A 19,199-nucleotide genomic window follows, 5' to 3' on the forward strand; every position below is an offset into this window, starting at 1 on the left:
GAAAACGCGAAAGTAGAAAAGTTTATATTTTTTTGGGTTACGAAGTGTATTCAAATACATTCGCTTAGCTGATTTTTTTTGCAACAATAACTATTTATTTACATAAGTAAATAGGCAATCGAAAACGTTAGTCCCGCCATGTTCGCAGTTTGAGAGGCACTGTGAGAACTCGATAAGTATGCATGCAAAATCGATAAATTTCTCAATAAGCTGCCTTGGCAACTCGCTTGAGTATTTTGTCTTTATTTAAATGCAAAAAATCAAAATCATTAGTTTTGACAGGAATTTGTGAGTAACCAATGATGGAATGGGCATGTTCTATTTACTGATGTCAACCGATTTTTATTTTAATTTAAGCAGAAATTTAAGACAGTATATTTTCCAATTCTACATGTGGTCACACTGGGTATTTATCAAGTGTAACGTTTGCGGTCACACCGGCAATCAACAATCAAACAGCATAGGAAATATTTATAAACAATGAGTGGTGAAAAGGCTGAAAAAGCCAAAGTAAGTGCTCAAATTAAGCACGTACCCAAAGATGCGCAGGTTATTATGTCCATACTCAAGGAGCTCAACATACAGGAGTACGAACCACGCGTGGTTAATCAGATGCTGGAGTTTACATTTCGTAAGTGGCAGCGGTGACTGTATAAATGTTTTTTTTCTTCTTTATTATTTACATTATTATTTATTTGATGCTGCAGGCTATGTGACCTGCATTCTGGATGATGCCAAAGTCTACGCGAATCATGCGCGCAAGAAGACTATCGACCTGGACGACGTCCGTTTGGCCACCGAAATGACACTAGACAAGAGTTTCACGGGTCCACCACCTCGTCACGTTCTCGCGAAGATGGCTGAGCTCCGCAATGCGATGCCATTGCCACCGATAAAGCCACATTGTGGTTTGCGTTTGCCGCCCGATCGTTATTGCTTGACTGGGGTCAACTATAAACTGCGCGCTACGAATCAACCCAAGAAAATGACGAAATCAGCGCTGGAAGGTCGCTCGGTGAAGACAGTTGTAAAGCCCGTCTCCAGTGCAAATGGAGCCAAGCGTGGACATTCGATGGTGTCCAAGCAACAGGTGGTCACAATACCCAAGCCAGTCATTAAATTTACAACAACAACGAAAACGGTCTCCGCCATGGACGTCAAGAACGAACCCAATTCGACGGACATGAAGATGGAGGTGGATAGCGATGCGGCGGCCGTTGGCAGCATTGGGGGAAGTAATGTAGCGGTGAAGCGAGAGCGGGACGAGGAGGAGTTTGAGTTCACAACAAATTAAACATATACATCAATTTATAATCATTTTTAGCATTCAGTAAAATCAAGTAAATATAAAAGTGGCGAACGTAACGTATTTAAATGTATCCATAATTAGTGTGGGCGATAAGCAGTAGTTAAACTATTTGCTAAGTTTCCTGAAGATGGATTTTGGGAAGAGCCCTAAATTATCGGTTCAATGAGCATTATAGACGTAAAATATTGTAACTTTTATTCTGTGAATTGAGAATGTGAGAGAGTTAACAAACTAGGATATCACTTAAGTGCTAGTATAATAGAGCAGCCAAGATCCATGATCTGCAAATACTCAGATCCGCCATCTTGCAGTCGATAACAGGACTCCTGCAATATGCAAACAATTAGCTTAAAGATTAGAAGTCTCCACATTTTACTTACGCCAAGTTTGTCGCATATGATGGCCTTTTGTTGATCGGTCAGAGAACCGCAGCGCACAACGAACTCCACAAACTGCTCCATCATTTGACCCACGCTGTATGCGGAGTAGCCAATCTCACGCACAAACTGCTCGAGACGCTCATACTTGCCCGAGCGACAGACTTCCAGATAGTCCTCCAAATAGTGCTCTGGTATGATGCCAGACATTTCGAGCAGATCGTCCGTGTTGATTGTGTGTTCGGCGCCTTTGAGGCGATAGCAGGACTGCAATGTAGTTATAGCACGTCGCATATCGCCACCCGATATCTTCACAATGGACTTGTATGCATCTGGATCAATGCTAACGCCCTCCAGTTCGCAAATATGCTGCAATCGGGCAATGATCTGTTTCTCACCTAACGCCTTGAAGCGAAACTTGGAGCAACGTGATGTGATGGGCACAATAATCCGCGACACATAATTACAGATCAAACAGAACCTGGTGCTACGGCATTCCTTCTCCATTGTACGACGCAAAGCCGCCTGAGCTGCATGTGTCATTGAGTCCGCCTCGTCAAGAACTATGATCTTAAAGGGCGGACACGGACGTCCGTCGGGGCGCGTATTGCTTGCAGTGAGTTGGGCAAAGTTTTTGATCTTTGTGCGCACCACATTGATGCCACGCTCATCCGAGGCATTCAGCTCGAGAATGCGATCGCGATACATGTCACCAAAGATTTGACGAGCGGCTGCAAGAATCGTGCTCGTTTTACCAGTACCAGGAGGACCGTAGAGCAGCATGTTGGGCAAATCAGCGCCTTCCACGCATTTACGCAAAACAGCCACAACTTCTGACTGTTCCACAACATCGTCTACGCTTCGTGGGCGGCTATTTGAAGATTGATACAACTGATGTTTGAGTAATTATCACAATGTGCTTTTTACTGCAACTTACTATTTTTCCACCCAAGGCGCTGGTGGCTTGCGACGTTCAACTGCATCATTGACTGTGCTTTTTTCTGTATTGTTGCTGTTGGCACTCGATTTGCCAGTTTTTAAAAATGCCTGCATTTTGCTAGCAATTCTATTTAAAAGTTGGAAGCAGCAAATTGGCGCGACTTTGAACAGCTGAGTAAACTATTAATGGCGCTTCATCAATAACAGTACTGCTTAACAGTAGAGCATAACAGTGTTGGTCAGCAGCAAACTCCTTCAAATGCTGCAGAGCAATTCTGCTGTTCAGTATTAAATTAATAATAAATAATTTCAGATATGCATGCAACGATGCTTATGATGCTTTCAGAACAGACAACAATGTAATAAAATATATAGGATTTACTTGATTGCATAAAAATACTAATTGCGTTTACAGAATTGGTACTAACTGCAGTCACTTAAAAACATCGATGCTTAACGAAATTTCAAACACAGTGCTTAATCGATAGTGCTATCGATGTTTTCCTCCTCTAGTTGAAATCGTTAGATGATGTGGAATTTACAAATTGAATTGTTGATTAAATTTGCTGCGTCGTTAATATACACCACAAAATGGACATAACACAGCACTTTAAGGCTAGTGTTATGACGGTACGTCTACAACGTAAGACTGAATTGGCAGCGGCAGCCAAGGGCAAGCCGCAACAGGATAATAAACAACGTACTTCGGCAACCGGAAAACCGACGTCGACGACGGCGCCCAACGACTTTGCCAAACGGGCAAAGGATATATGCAACGATATAACGACATTGCGGAATGTGTTGATCGAGAATCGCACTGCATATATGCGCATTGGACAGCATTTGAAGAGCGCCACCCACATGACGGATGCCCAGCGCGACTTCATCGATCGTGGAACCGAGAAATTCGTGACACTTTGCACTCATCATCTGGCAAATATGCGACGTGACTACAAAAACAATGCCAAGCGAAAGCCGCAAGAGCGCCAGCATATCGATGGTGTACTTGATCTACTGATTAGTTATCTGCACAGCGTCGAGCAGATTTACTTGGATCAGAAAAAGTATCGTGTACAACACGAACTCGAAACATACAGACTGCTCAAACTGGCGGCCGATAAAAAGAAGATTCCAGTGCGTCCTGCTGGAGCGAGTAGCGGCAAGCTTGCCAAGCGTCAGCCGAGCAACGATGAAGATGATGACAATGACAAGGTAGAAACATCCGTCGAGGAGGCAGACGAAAGCAATGATTGGAACAACGACAGCTGGGCCGAGTGGGATGAAGAGCAGCAGGACATCTCCTCAAAGACAGTTGAAACACAGCAAAAGTTGCGTAAACGCAACAAGCGCACTGGACAAAACAACACGGATTCCTCAGCGAAGGTGGCGCTCGACGAGGACATTCAACAGACGGAGCTGCAGCAGGAGAACGACGAGGATCCTCTCAGTGCCGAGGATATACAATTGTTCGAGGCGGAGAATGTGCACATCTACAATCTGCTGCAAGGCGTCTCCGAGGAGGTGGAACAGATCGAAAAGAACGTTGTAGATATAGCACAATTGCAGGACATATTCACAGAGAAGGTAAGTACCACAATTGCCTAACATCCGAATGTTTATTAATTGACGCTCTTCTTCTCAACCAGGTGGCAATGCAACAACAGAACATTGAACGCATTGTTAGCGCTGTTGTGGGCACCACAGAGAACGTGAAGGATGCTAATGAACAGATTCGCCAGGCAACACAACGCAATGCAGGATTACGTGTCTGGTCCTTGTTCTTTTTGCTGGTCATGTCGTTCTCATTACTATTTCTCGACTGGTATTACGATTAAAGGGTGTAGATTTGTTCTGTGTAAAATCAAAGTGAAAACTCATTGTTTTGTTATCGTTCTAAAACACATCATTTGTTTATTATACATCAAATAAAAATTATAGAAAATTTGGTATTCCATATGAAACACAACGGATACTTAACAACTAGGTTGATGTTAGCTTTAGTGTTAAATAAACATGTTTCTATTAAGTAATCCATTTGAACTGGTTTATGAGCTTAATTGTTTCGTTTCAAAAAACTCTTAGTTCTAATTAGTTTAACATAATGGTAGATAATATTTGGGTTCTAGTAACTTAAAAGCGCGCCTTTCATCTATTAAATTTGATCATTTGTATTTGTTCATTGTATAGTATATACATTTGATAATTGCTTTGTAATATTCATTCAATGAATACACATTTAAAACTAAAACTACAACTAAGTGTGTGCACTTCTTCTTGAGTGTGTGTGTCTGTGTGTGTTTGGATGGCTTAATCTATATTCAGTGCACTCAATGCAGTCTGCAACAATTTGAATGTGCTGGATTTTCTCTCTCTGTGTGTGTGATAATGGAAGTTAATGAACGCTACCTAGAGTAGCATTTGAAATAGGAAAGTGTCCGTTCTGGATGATTGTAAACTAAAAAATAATGTGAGACCAGCTGTTATGGCGCATCGATAATCATCTCCAGCGACTGGGCCATGCTGCTCTCGACCATCTCCACGGATCCGGGGCAATCTTCACTGATGCTGCCGCCACTGTGGACGTTGCTCAGAGGCGTCAGTGGCAGCAATTCCTCGTTGCCTGGATGCTCCAATTTGTTGGGCAGCTGCGCTGTAGTTTTATCGTTGAGAAATACGCCCAGCGGCAAGTGTGTGTTCATATGAGCTAAACCAAAAAGAATAAACAAATTAGTAAAATCGTTAATATTTCACTTGTATTGCAAATAATACAATACACAATGCAATACTAATACAAAATTCAGAAGCTGGTGCGATTGTTATGCATGCAATCATGCAGAGTCAGGCAACCATTCAAAATAAGAAAATAATAAATTCTTAAATTAATTACCAACTACATAGTAATCAATTACATATATTTATGGACACTACTTAAGTAATAAGTTAGACGCTGTCTTTACCACGAAAGCTCGTAAAATGTAGAAAAGTACGTGGGCAGTGTTCGCACTTGTAAAACAGTTCGCTGTTGTGGGTGCGTCGATGTTTGCGAAACTCTTTGAGATTTGCGAATGTCTCGTTGCACTCTTCGCACTGGAAGCCTCGCTCTGTAATAATAGACAATTGTTTCGCTTTGTATCTGCAGTTTATCTGTTAAGTTTCTAACATGGAGTGCTAACAACAGCGAGTTAACAGTGCTACAAACAAACTGTGTTGCATTTTGGGATTCAGTTGGTGGAATAGCTATGAGCTATAAAAAAGTACACGAAAGTCAATAACATTTAAACTGGGGGGGATTGTCAATAATTCTAGCGTGTAATCATTTTTGGTTCGTGGTTGAGATTGGTGTTCTGTTATTTTTAGTACATGTACCCATTAACGATTTTCAAAATACTTATACGTACATATTTATTAGCTTTTATAATTATTGTCAACTTTGATACCAGGGACCCAAAAATAACAGTTATGGATTTGAGCAAAATTACAAAGAAAAATACCTTCGAGAGGCGGCTAACTTTGGTAATCCTTGTTCAACTTTTATATACTATGTTAGGTTGTGAAGTTTATGAAGTATATTTTTTTTTGTAATTTGTTTGTGATCATAATCGATAATAAATACTTGAATATTTGTCTTATACTTAAATATAAATTATTTTGGCAATATATTTTAAAAACTATTCCTTTATGCCATTCTTATTTTCAAAATCTAAGTTTAAGTTTTAAATAAAATGTTGTTTCCTGTTAAGCTAAGTTAGGATAAATAATGTAGCATAATTTTAGGTGCAGTTGAAGCAGCTGCTGGGTTAGTTCAAGCGCTTTACTATGTCAACTATATCATAGGCTGTGCTCAGCGATAGATGCTCAAAGATGAACGTAAAATGCAAGAATGCCTTCCTAGTTCATCCTTACCTTTCGAGCAAACAACCACGGCCGTAAAAACTGTTAGCACAAAGCAACAAATACAGTTAGTTAGTAGACTACGGCATCATTCAACAATTGGTTATGTATGTATGTTATATAGTACTTTTGTATAAATGTATTACTAGATTACTAATGACTATTGTAATAAAGCTTAGCTAGCATCCAACCGGCACCCGGTTAGCCACCGCATCCGCATGCCGTGCGAGCACCCAAAACTTACCACCATGAAATTTAATGTGCGTCTTCAAGGCGCTCTCCGTACCAAATTGTTTACCACACTCATCGCACGTATGCGGCTTGATCAGCTCATGGACGGTGAACTTGTGCATCGCCAGCTGCTTAAACTCCGGGAATCTCACCCAACACTTGTTGCACTCATACGGACGTCCCTTCGGCTCATGTGACTTCATGTGATTGTCCATATCGGTGCGTTTCCGGTATCCCCGCTTACAGATCGCACAGACCCACGGCATCGTCGTCTGTGAGTCGTGAGCCAGCTGCTGATGCTTGCGCAGCGCAATGATGTTGGTGAATCGCTTGTCGCACACCAGACACTGATGACTGCCGCGCAGTTTGCTCATCTGCAGCGAAGCGCTGTTCTCCATGGTGGATGACGATGGCGACGACGAAGGCGACGGCGATGCTGCAGTCATCAGCATTGTTGTGGCCGCTGTTGTCGTCGTTGGCGTTGACACTGCACTTGTGGGCACCGAACGTTTGCGGAAGTGCCGCAGCGTCGCTGTCGTCGAGTCCGGCTCCGATTGCTCCGGCGAGGGCAGCGTTATGTGCGACGTTGGGCACACTGGTTGTGGCGATGGCAGCGACGCAATTGTCGATGGTGGAGTCAGCACTGTGGGCGGTGTCTGAAGATTGCTCAGTTCCTCGTAAGGCTGCTCCTTGCGATGTTGATGGCTGCTCACAGATGCAGTGCCTAGCAAAAAAAGAGTTCGCTTGAATGCGTCTCTTATGCAAACAATTGCAGATAACTACTTACAGTCTTCGCAATCGGGGCAGCAAAGTATGCGCGTCCTTCGTGGTTGCGATGGCGATGGCGACGGCTGTTCAAGCGCTGTGCAAATAATGTAAAGAATGGAAAAGAGAAGAGAAATTAGTGCAATGATATGTACATAAGTATCAATAATGCAGTGAAAGCTTAATATCGTTTATAAGCCGACGTTTTCGTTGTGTGCCATATTTGCAAGTAAGCTTAAAACGCTCAAGACCAATTAAATTGCACTTAAAGAGCATAACTTAATTGGACTCTTGTATATTCCTAATTTACATTGATTATAAAAAAGGAACATATTTTGGCCAAGTGATTCTTATATGCAAGCTTTTAGCCAACAAACCTATTAACCAATTTTCCTAGATTAAAAAGATTCAAAAGGTGTCGCCCAGGGAATCTTTCATTGGAAGACATCATATATATAATTCATATTTATATTTGTGACTACGACTATTATCTAATTCTGTCTACCTAAAAAGCTAGATTAAGGTTTCATTACTAGTGATTGTTTTTAGTTTTTCTAACAAGCAAGCAAAACTATTCAATACCAATTAGTTTGAAATCCCTCTTGTTATAGCTGCTTCATATGTTAAATGAAATTACTACTTTAAATTTAAATTTCAATAATAATAATCAATATAAATAAATAATAAAACTACTACCAATTTAAATTCAATAAACCTGTGCCCTAATTATATGGAATTGTTTCCAGCAATATTTGCATATAACCGGTCATTAAAATTTCGTTTCGCAATTTTTAAGTTATTTCTGTTGCAAATCATGCATTGAAATTCAAAAAACCATTTTGAACGGCAATAAATAAACATATGCGAGCAAATATATTAATATTATGGGAATTACTATAAAAATATACTATGGTTTTAATTATAGCCGTTTTTATTGTAACCAAATATTATATATAAAAAAAATTTACATTTAGCGAAATTATAAATTGTATCAAACTATAATTCCAATTACAGTCGTTTATAGTGTAAATAAATAATAAAAATATTTTTAATTGACTAGAATTTAACGCTCAAGCTTGGCAATACAGCTATAAAGATAAAGACCTCAAGCTGGCTAAGCTAATGTGTCTAAACAGTGTATTTCATAGCTATGGAGTTAATCACTCTGGAACTGATTAGTTCACTTGTGAACTAGTTCGCTTTATGAGCGAATTCATCTACTATATACTATTATGTTATATAAATATACTAACCTACTATATAAAAAATATATCAAATATTTTACATTTAGCGAAATTATAAATTGTATCATACTATAATTTCAATTAGTCGTTTATAGTGTAAATAAATAATGTAAATATTATTATTACTTCACTAGAATTTAACTCTTAAACTGGGCAATACTGCTATAAAGATAAAGATCTCAAGCTGGACAATGGTATATAGATAAATTAAAGGGTCTAAACAGTGCTATGGAGTTAATCACTCTATAAATGATGAGTTCACTTGTGAACTAGTTCGCCTTATGAGCGAATTCACTTTGGATTCATTTGAATAAACTCGTTTAAAGGCTACCAAAATCTTTTATCTCACTTACCTGCCAGTAGTGGCGATGTTTGCAACGCTTGCGATGGCTGCTGCTCCTTGGTGGCTATCTGCAGCTGCACCTCCTCTAGCCGGACACCATCGCCGCCTGCGTCGGCGAGAAGCGGCATGTGAAAGCGCTGCAGATGCAGGTCGAGGGCTCGCTGGGCGGGAAACATTTGTGAGCATTGGCCGCAATGGAACTGCTGCACCACATGATGGCTGAGGATGTGCTGGTTGCGTTTGCTGCGGCCGGCAAACGATTGCGGGCAGTGCGGACAGTTGAAGGGTGCCACGGCGGGATGCAGTTCGATGATATGGCGACTGTACTCCAAGCTGCTAGCGAAACGCGGTCCGTTCTGACAGAAGCGGCACTTTAACATTGGCGGCCTTCCTCGCGGTGGCGGCGGCGCCACAAGTTGTGGTAAACCTAATACTGTTTGATTTGCATTTTGTACTTGTTGCTGCAGCTGCAGCTGTTGTTGCCGCTGTGGCGGCGGCGGCGACGATTGCTGTTGTTGCTGCTGGTGTGGTTGCTGCTGCTGCTGCGGCTGCTGATGTTGGGGTGATTGATAGCCGTGCAACTCGTTGCCCAGCGCCGAAGCATACGTGATGTGCAACGGCGCCTGTTGCGGATTACTCGCTGATGCCACTGGCTGCAGCTCCGGCTGCTGAATGAGTATCATAATCGGTTGTTGCTGCTGCTGTTGTTGCTGCTGCTGCTGCTGTTGCTCCAAGATGTAGTTCTCATTGTTGTCGAGCAACGCATAACTGTCGCTCGTCAAATTGTTTGTCTGCTGATAGAGATCGCTGGCATTTATGTAGTACGTTGTTGTTGTATTGTCCAAATTGCTGCTGGGCAGCGTCTTGATGGCCTCCAGCCCACCCACAGTGGACCATTGCAAATGTGTCGTCTGGTGGGCGGCGGCAGCGGCAACTGCGGCGGCTGCTTGTGCCTGCCACAGTGGCTCTTGTGGTTGCATTTGTATCAGTTGCAATTTGCTGGCTGAGTTGTCGGAGAGCGGAGAGATGGGTGCGGTGACTGGTGTTGCTGCCGGCGCTGCAGGATACAGTGCATCATAGCTGGTTGTCTCTAGCGGCACCAGCTGGGCAGGCGGCAACAACTGTTGCTGTTGCGTTTGCAGCTGTGGCTGCTGATGTTGTTGTTGTGGACTGTTGTTGCTGCTGCTGCTGTTGATAACGGTTGGCGGTTGCAAATCGTTGAGCAGCTGCGTCAGCTCCAGCTGCAGACTCTGCTGCGCGGCCATCGATTCAGGCGATGACTCGATGTTCTCAAAACAGGGCATATCATTCTGGAAGCCAATCAGCTCGTTGCTGAAGTTGCTGCTATCAAACAGATTGCCATCCTTCACTTGTGGCTGCTGCTGTGATTGTTGCTGTTGTTGCACCGTCGCTGGCTCATAGAGATCGCTGGCATTCGCAGGTGTTGGCGGCGCGGATTCCGTCTCGGGCAGCGGCGCATAGTCGGCGGGTGTGAGAAACTCATCGATGGGTGTGCAGACGGGCGTGTAGAGATGCTGATCCTGCATTTCGTTGAGTATGCCATGCAGCGTGCTCTCCACATCGTTCATTTCAACCTGCATCTGCTGCTTGGCCTCCTCCAGCTGCAGTGGCTCCAATGGCGCCGGTTGCTGCTGCTGTTGCTGCTTCTGCTGATGTTCCTTCAACGTCTTCTCGCAGTGCTTCTCGAACTCGGCCAAAAAGTCCATCGAGCTGTGCGTTATGCGTGGCACTGACAGCACAACCTGTTCGATTTCTTCATCCACTTTCTTTTCCTGCAGCTCCACGAGACGTTCTAGTGTTGGCATATCATCATCCACGCCTCCTGCTCCTTCTCCTCCTCCACCTCCTCCATCGGGTTCTGCTTCAATTTGTTTTGTCTCGAGTGCCACAGCAGCATTGAAGCTATCTGCTGTAGCACTCCGGCAAAAATGCTCGACATTCTCATTGTTATTCACATCATCGATCTCGCCGTTCTCCTTGCCAACTGCTGCTTCTCCTTCTCCTTCCTCTTCTACTCTCCCCTTCTCTGCCTCGGCATTGCACAGCTTGTGCTGCAGCTCATCATCAAGCGCCTCCAGAGGTATGCTGACAATCAGCTCGGACTTTTGCTGCTCATCATTTGCTGCCAGACTCACTTCCACTTCACATTCGGGAGATGGTACTGCGGGTTGAGTTTGCTCCGTGGACGAAGTCAACTCCTCAAATTGCACAGCTTGCTCCATCTCCATCTTCTGCTCTGGGTTTGTTCCAGATTCTGTTTCAGTTTCATTTTCCTCTCTCAGTTTGTCACTCTCTTCAATTGTTTCTTTGGCTATGCTCTTCATTTCTTCATTTGGCATTGTTTCATCTTTTGTTTGCTCTTTAATTGCAGTGTTTATGGCTTCTGATTTGCGGATTTGCTCTTCATTAACTATTTCTGTCGCCTTGCTTTCCTCTGCTCTGGATTCATCTGTGCTGCTCGTCGGAGTCTCCTCCAATTTATTGCCCACATCTTGAGCATTTGGCTCATCAGCTTCCGGCTTTATTTTTAGCTGCTTTGATTTCTCCGGAGTCTTGCGTACGATGCGCTTAGCTCGCTTCACGGGTGTGCTTAATCTTCGTCTATTTCGCAGTACTATTTGCGATCTTTGCAAGGCGCGTTTGGGCGGAAACTGTAATTTAGAATTGCTTGGCGGTGACGTTTCACCATCGCAGCTGGACAATGCGATTGAGGAACTGTCGTCGTTGGCAAAACCACGACACGGATTCACCGACAAATCGCTGAGATAGTCTGGAGTTGTCGGAGCCGACGAGGAAGATGTGGAGGAAGCGAATGTTGTGACTGCTGTGAAGGCTTCTAAACGTGGCCCAGACACACTCGAAGAGCTTGTGTCCGATAGTTGCTTTCGCGCTGCCTTCGTTCGCCAGGGTTTATTCATTCGTTTGCAGGGTGAACGCGACTTCGAGACTCTCGAAGTGGTCGTCGTCGTAGATTGCTTCGTTCCACGATTGGCTTGCGGAGAATCGAGACGTCGCTGTATCTTGGGTGAAGAAGCTTCCTTCTCAACTGTTTGCGGTTCCTCTAAGCGACGCTTGCGCTCTAATTGCGATTCAGTCTGATTTTGTGGTGGCTTATTAGTTTCCTTATCCTTATCGAGATCTTTGTTCAACGCCTGACGCTCGGCAATCTGCTGAGCGTATCCCCGAAGTATCTGCTGCACGCGTCCACAACGCCGTCGGAACTTGGCCAGCATAATGAACTGTGCTTTGCATTGTCGGCAAATCTCTTGGGGTAATCCATCGTTACATGATATCTGCAAGAAGGCACGAAACACACAGAAAACAACCAAATTGATTATCTTTCATATTTCAGTTTTGTTGTTGCTTTGTGGATTGCAAAATGTTGCAGCCATTTTTATGGGCTTTGAAAAATGCTAAATAGGCAGATTTGGTTCGATGTAAATTATGAACCATTGTTACTGCCAACGATATCAGCATAAATATGGCTAACAAACATTTGTGTTGTCGCATATCAAGTGAGTCGGTGACGTCGGGAAGCCAATCAAGTGGGCAAAATTGCCCTCTGATGATTTGGAGCAAATAATTTGTCTTTTGTTTTCCAAATGGTCGATTTCATTAGAGTCTTGTAACGAAATCGGCAAATGGATTTCAATAAATATATATATGACTATAAATGACACACAAAGTGATTATAAAATCGAGTTGAATTTTGATTGCATTCTCGGCGCGAGAAGAGAGAGAAGAGATAGTGTTAATGAGTTGAGTATGTGTTGGTTCAAGATCTCGTCATTGATGCATAATCATCACTTGACAACTTGGTGACGAGGGTCTAGGTGAATGATAAATGAAAGAGGAATCGATGCGAGATCCAAGGGAACTCTTGGCGTGGCGAGTTCAACTTTGGATCTGAATGCAAAATACACATATAAGGGCAAACACATCAATTGTACCGTACTGAACTGTATGGTAATTGGCTCCCCAAGTCCCCAAATTGGAATACAACTGTACAACAACAACAACGCTCTGGGATCGTGATTTATGCGTAGGTGTGTTGCACACACATACACACACGCACGCACTCACGGAGTTATAAAGAAGAGAGAACGGAGACGGAAATTGAGCATTGACAATGCATGAAAAACATACCAAGTCTCTGTGCATAACAAATGAGACCCCGAGTGAGATATATCACTACATCCATATACACAAAAACACACACACACACGTAGATAACGATACAAATAGCCCACGGAGAGGAAGTGCGCAGCGACGTTGTCAAGTGTAAATTACAGCAAAAATACAAAACAAAAAGAACAAACATTAAGTAACGGCCGATCAAAGAGGAACGACTGCCCCCAGGCAGAATAAAAATAGATTCAAATGCGAATTCATAGTATACAAGCAGAGTGTACCAAGTAAAGGGAAGGGGGGGAATAACAAACACTCTCGAAACGCATCGCACACATCAGATCTCATAATTGAACACAAGCTGCACAAAGACACGTACGCAGCACGTCATTTGATCATTTTTCTAGAGAGATCAGTTCAGGTAAATATATGTGCATAGTTATCTACGAGTACTTATTTGAATAGATCACCTTGTGTGTACATTTGTCAGATTGGGTGACCAACGATTTAACAACACCCCAATTAGCGACAATTACCGAGAACGCAAGTTCTCTAGTTTCACAATAGTCGCTATAATCAGTAGTAAACAACACTAATGTCGAGGATTAAACACCCTCTTGGAGATTTTATAAAGTATAAGAGTTAAGAGGTATTTTATAAATACATTTTACTCTCATTATATTATTGTATATTTCTATTATATATATAACCGTATATGGTTCTTTTTTTTATTTAATCTGTTTCAGTAAAAAATGCCACATAACGTTCCTTTTCAATAATAAATTCCAACTTTAATCTTATAAAATGGTCAACTTATCAATTATAAGATGATGCAAGTTAAATCACCCTTTTATTCTTGAAATATGTTTACCAAAGTTGTATTACAATCTAGCAAATGGAAACTAAAATATATCAGATAAAGAGCATTCGTCTAGTCTAGTAACAACTTAAATTTTGTCTAGAAATAGTAAACAACAATGACTCGCAATGATTTTTAGCTTACTGCACTCTGAATATTCATCGATAATGACAGAAATTACAAAGTAATAAAGCACAAGTTATTGTGCAATTGTCAAGTTTATCGCTTGATGACTGTCGATTGTAATCTGTCTCTGTCACTGTCTTGGAATCGGAAAATAAAGAGTTGACCACATGTTACCCAGCGAACAACACAAATCACATAAAATGATTTGCAAATTAACCAAAAATTATGAGTAAAGTTCAAAATTTGCATACCCATTCAATATGCCAGCATATGATAATAAATAGATTGATGCAAAAAGATAACAAAATCATGCGAAAGAGAAAGCATACAAATATTATTGAGCAAGCTGATTTAAAATCCATAAACTATGACACACTCAAATTATGTAAAATCGGAATATGTGTGTATTTTTTAATCAGAAAACAATCCGCTTAAAACGTGATTTAAATCGGACTAAAAGTGAAAAGAAACTTTAATTAACTACATAAAATATGTGTTTTAGTTTTTTGGCAATTTCTCGAAACTTCTCAAATGCTTAACAAGAAGATAAAAGAACTACAGGAAACTGCTGTTAATTTGCTTGATAAACTGGCAGCTAGACAAGAAAAATGGACAGAAAAGAAAATTGTTTACAATTCCGAGGTATTCATTCATTGTCCCTGGACAGCAGCCGGCGGAATTGGACAAAAATTAATAACTGAAGTGTTGCGAGAGCAGCAATTGGTCATAAATAAAAAGCGAAACAAGCCAAAAAGCTACAGTCGAGAGTGATCGACTGCGAGATACCCCTTAAGAAACTATATTAAGTATAAAAATTAGTATTATTTATATTACTAACTGAGAAATTCAATTTTGATTGATCTATTTGGATTTACAAATTCTGTGAACTTTTGAATTTTTGTTAAACTGATTTTGGTATATAGATTTCCATTGAAAACTATTGTTGGGTATTTAACGGTGCTAAAAATATTTATTAAAAAATACTAAAAATCCTGAATTGAATATCTCATCGTAATGAAAATTTCTGGAACTATTTAGAAGTTTGGTTTGCGTTATATGGATTTTAAAATGTTTTGAACTCTTAAATAATGAAAAGAATATATATGAAAATGCGTAAGATTTCCAATTTTCGCTGAGTCATAACACCTTTCTTTTATACTTTACAGATGACGGGTATAAAAAGAGATAAAGATAGGAAAAGTGTGCAAAGATAATAAATCGTTGGTATGTAAACATAAATTTACATTTTTGATGATAATTCCCGTTACAATGGAAATTCAAGTGGCATCATAAGTCAACAACAACAACAACAACAACAACAAGAGCAGAAACAGCTCGAATAAGTGAGGGATGTAACAAAGCAAGTCAATGTTTAACTAATTAACATCTGTGCGGCGGGGGATGAATTTTGGGATTCATTTGTAGCAACAACCAAGTTGCGACTCTAATGTAGCCATAAAAAAGCCACAGCAGACAGCGACACCAAATTGTAATCAAACTGCACATGCCCCTAAAAGGCAAAGAGGATGGAAAGAGACAGCGCCACTTAATAAATCATAGCAAATACATAGATGGGCGAAAGTGGAGGACACGCGGAAATAGCAAATTAGCTAGGCTAACCTCACGCCCCCAACGCCCTTCTTCCCTTGGCCTTGTACTCTCTCTCTCGCTCTCCCGGTATTGTGTGAAAAGTAATTCCGCAGCAAGGGCAACATCGAGTGGTTAGCTTTTTGCCAGCCAGGCAGCCAACCAAACAACCAGCAAAAGCAACAGCAGAGAGCAGGCAATGAGACCGGAATTTCCGATTATGCTTCGGCTACAGTTCGGATTTGCAACGCCATTTTGCGGATGATAAACAAAACACCAAAGCATAACAGGCCAAGTAGGAAGACAAACAAAACAAACGGTAAACGGCAAACGACAAACAAGCAACAATCCACTTGTGGAACTTGTTAGCTTTGACAATTTAACTTAATTGCAGTGGAAGGAAGGACGACGACTGCTGAACGGCCAAAGAGTGCCGGCAAAAAGATAAATACCAAACGAATGCTGCCATCTCTTTCGCACTCCCTCTCGCGCTGTCTCAATTACTCTCCCCACTGGGAGTCTGCAACTCTCTTTGTGTGCGTGTGCGTGCTAATAGGCGGAGCAATAAAATCCACAGCGCGAAACGACGTCCGAACGGCAGCAGACAGGAAGCGAAAGCAAAGGAAATGAAGAGGAAGGGAAAAATGACACAAAACAGGCCGGGGATTATGTGGATGCGCTACGATTAACCGCTATGGGCATATTGAATTATTTTGGATCAAGTGGCAGAGTTCACAAGGGAAACGTAATTAGCTGAAACGAAGAACTAGTTCCCGCAAACAAGTTCAAGGCTTGCTAATTGGATTCGAACTTTACTAGTTTGATAATTAAGTCAGAGCCTCAGCACAGGAAATTGTAAAAATGTGCGTAACACAAACTACAAAATAAACCCACAAGATATTTTACAAAAGGCGACGACAGCTAATCATTCTATTATAAACTTAATTTAATTTGTTTGTTTTGTTAAGTTGCGAAACGATGGATTGTTATGCATGAACTGAGTAATTTTATTTCCTTTTAATTACCAATACTCAAACTGAAGGTTAGCAAATTGCCATTCATTTGCTTCGGCAATTAGGTGCTGTATATGATTTCCATAACAATTGACTTTTAACTGGAAATATGCAATGAGTACAACGAAATGTGCGATATCTAACTTTGAATGAATAAATTTATTCAATTTTAACGAATTAATAATAATGTGATTTTCAACTGTTTTGATAATTAGACATCAAAGATGCGTATGATAGATAGACCGATTTCCCGATATAACTTCAAAAACGTGTGATATCAAACATTTAATGAACAAATTTGTGCAATAGCAATACGATATCCAACTTTTCTAGCCATCAATAGTGTGCGTACTCCACATAAAACAGATTAAGGGAAGAATGCATTTCCATAACAATTCGTGTTTAATAATGTATCGAACAACGGATATACATATATTGTTAACTAATACTGACGAAATAATACTAATAAGATTTCTAATTTTTGGGGTAGTTAGCCATTAAGAGATGCGTAACGCAACTAAACAGATTCAGGATAAAATGGATTTCCAAAGCGTAATATAACGAAATATGAGATATCTAAAGTGGATGAACACAATGTAAGCGATACAAACGACTTAATAGTAATAATGATCTCTAACTTTTCCGGCAATTTGCCATAAGGAGCGTGCGTAGTGCACATAAAAAAGAGATTAAGGGAGGAATGGATTTCCATAACAATTTGAGTTTAATTAGAAATAGACAATGAGTATATAAAGAAGTAATACAATGAGTATATAACGAAGTAATACAATGAGTAATAACAAAGTAATACATTTACTGAATACTAACGACTTAATAATAAAATGATCTTTAACTTTAGAAATTTAGAGATGCGTAACGCAAGTGAAACAGATTCAGGATAAAATGGATTTTCAAACAGAACTATAACGAAATATGTTATATCTAAGGAGGATAAATAAAATTTAAGCAATAAAATGTTTTTGCACATAAAACAAATTAAGGGAAGAACGGATTTCCATAACAATTTCAGTTTAATTAAAAATATGCAACGAGTATTATAACGAAATGTGTGATATCTAATAACGAAGTTATACATTTACTAACGATTTAATAATAAACTGATCTCTAACTTTTCTGGTAATTAGCAATTAAGAGATGCGTAACGCAAACGAAACAGATTCAGGATAGAGCCGAACCGAACCGAACCCGGTGAAGAACAAACCTTTCTACTTAATTTGATTGGAATATGCGCAGAAGGGGGGAGGGTGGATGGAGGATGGCAGATGGATGGACGCTGGGATGTTTTGGGCATGGTCACGCGGTGTGCGTCAGTGGGGGATTAGCACGCAACAAAAGCAGCAACAGCAACAACAACAGTGGTATATAAAAGTTAACACCAAGGGAGCTTCTGTCCCCCACTTCATGCTGCTGGTCCTAAGTAGTCAGAGTCTGTCAGCTGTCTGCATGCGCTTTGGTTGGCTGATTGTTTCAGACGCTTTGCCTGGGTGGCTGCAAAATGTCAAAAGCGGTGAAAAATGAAACAACACGGCTTTGATGTTGTCCTGGGGCTGCTGCTCTCTCTCTCACTCTCACTCTCTCTCGCTCTCTCTCTCTCACTCTCGCTGTCTCTGTCTATCTATGTGGAGAGTATAACCCTTGGCAGCATTGGTTGGCATTAATTTTTCATTGGCGTGTGCCAGGACAGACGCCAGCAGCCGTATCAGGGCGAGCATCAGCTTCACCATCAGCACCAGCAGCACATCCGACAGCTGGGATAAATCCATAAAACAATTTGAGAAATTAAACAATCAAAAGGCGTTAAGTGTTACTGACTTTTCTGTGGGTTCTTTACTGGGGGCTTCTTCCTGTTGTCCTTGTACCAGCTGCTATTGTTTTTGTTTGTTTGTTTGTTTACTTGATTAACCCACAACAGCAGCAACGCAATGGGGAAAAAAGTTATCCCTTGCAGCTTGTCACACATCATAATGTAACGCTTACTTATACAATTATAAATCACACAGCATGTGAGAGGGTGTATTTTAGTAGTTTTACTACAAGTTTTAATCTTGTAAACATTTTAGGAATGCAAATATTTCACACTGAATCAGCTTTTCTAAATTTGATTAAAATCAAACTGTGCAATGTTTATTTATATTTAGAAGGCCGCCGCTGATTTAACTTAATTAAAAATAAAAACATATGGTATAATGGCTCTTTTGTGTATATTTAAGCCTAAGTCCCTGTTGATGTAATTAAGTAATTTATAAAACTTACATTTGATTAAATTTAATCCAAAGTGTGTCTGTAAAGTTTACATTACTTATGGCAATTAACAGCGCTTTTCCATTAAATAAAGTGTATTAAAA

General features: G+C 40.8%; 4 protein-coding genes across 7 annotated transcripts in view; 2 read left to right on the forward strand and 2 right to left on the reverse strand.

Moving 5' to 3' along the window:
• Window positions 1-410: 410 nt before the first annotated feature.
• Window positions 411-1,369, forward strand: LOC132787335 (transcription initiation factor TFIID subunit 9). The gene is made up of 2 exons (XM_060794321.1): window positions 411-631; window positions 708-1,369. The coding sequence occupies exons 1-2, from the start codon at window positions 481-483 to the stop codon at window positions 1,292-1,294; spliced, it is 738 nt and encodes a 245-aa protein (XP_060650304.1). The 5' UTR covers window positions 411-480; the 3' UTR covers window positions 1,295-1,369.
• Window positions 1,370-1,474: 105 nt separating this feature from the next.
• Window positions 1,475-2,843, reverse strand: LOC132787333 (replication factor C subunit 4). Its single transcript, XM_060794320.1, has 3 exons — window positions 2,624-2,843; window positions 1,690-2,557; window positions 1,475-1,635 (listed from the first exon to the last, which is right to left on the reverse strand). The coding sequence occupies exons 1-3, from the start codon at window positions 2,737-2,739 to the stop codon at window positions 1,549-1,551; spliced, it is 1,071 nt and encodes a 356-aa protein (XP_060650303.1). The 5' UTR covers window positions 2,740-2,843; the 3' UTR covers window positions 1,475-1,548.
• Window positions 2,844-3,129: 286 nt separating this feature from the next.
• On the forward strand, window positions 3,130-4,591 carry LOC132787332 (syntaxin-18). The gene is made up of 2 exons (XM_060794319.1): window positions 3,130-4,209; window positions 4,272-4,591. The coding sequence occupies exons 1-2, from the start codon at window positions 3,217-3,219 to the stop codon at window positions 4,458-4,460; spliced, it is 1,182 nt and encodes a 393-aa protein (XP_060650302.1). The 5' UTR covers window positions 3,130-3,216; the 3' UTR covers window positions 4,461-4,591.
• Window positions 4,592-4,691: 100 nt separating this feature from the next.
• LOC132787330 (uncharacterized) overlaps window positions 4,692-19,199 on the reverse strand; it is a 31,222-nt gene continuing 16,714 nt past the window's right edge. For 2 of the 4 annotated variants that reach the window (XM_060794314.1, XM_060794315.1), the window contains exons 3-7: window positions 9,110-12,413; window positions 7,535-7,609; window positions 6,761-7,471; window positions 5,583-5,726; window positions 4,692-5,329 (exon numbers count right to left, since the gene is read on the reverse strand). In XM_060794314.1, coding sequence (XP_060650297.1) covers window positions 5,106-5,329; window positions 5,583-5,726; window positions 6,761-7,471; window positions 7,535-7,609; window positions 9,110-12,413 — 4,458 coding nt within the window. In that variant the 3' untranslated portion in view covers window positions 4,692-5,105. The remainder of the gene's footprint in view (window positions 5,330-5,582; window positions 5,727-6,760; window positions 7,472-7,534; window positions 7,610-9,109; window positions 12,414-19,199) is intronic. The other 2 variants (XM_060794317.1, XM_060794316.1) reach the window with 2 other exon arrangements.

Source organism: Drosophila nasuta, chromosome 2R (genome assembly GCF_023558535.2).
Source record: "Drosophila nasuta strain 15112-1781.00 chromosome 2R, ASM2355853v1, whole genome shotgun sequence".
Taxonomy (NCBI): Eukaryota; Metazoa; Arthropoda; class Insecta; order Diptera; family Drosophilidae; genus Drosophila; species Drosophila nasuta.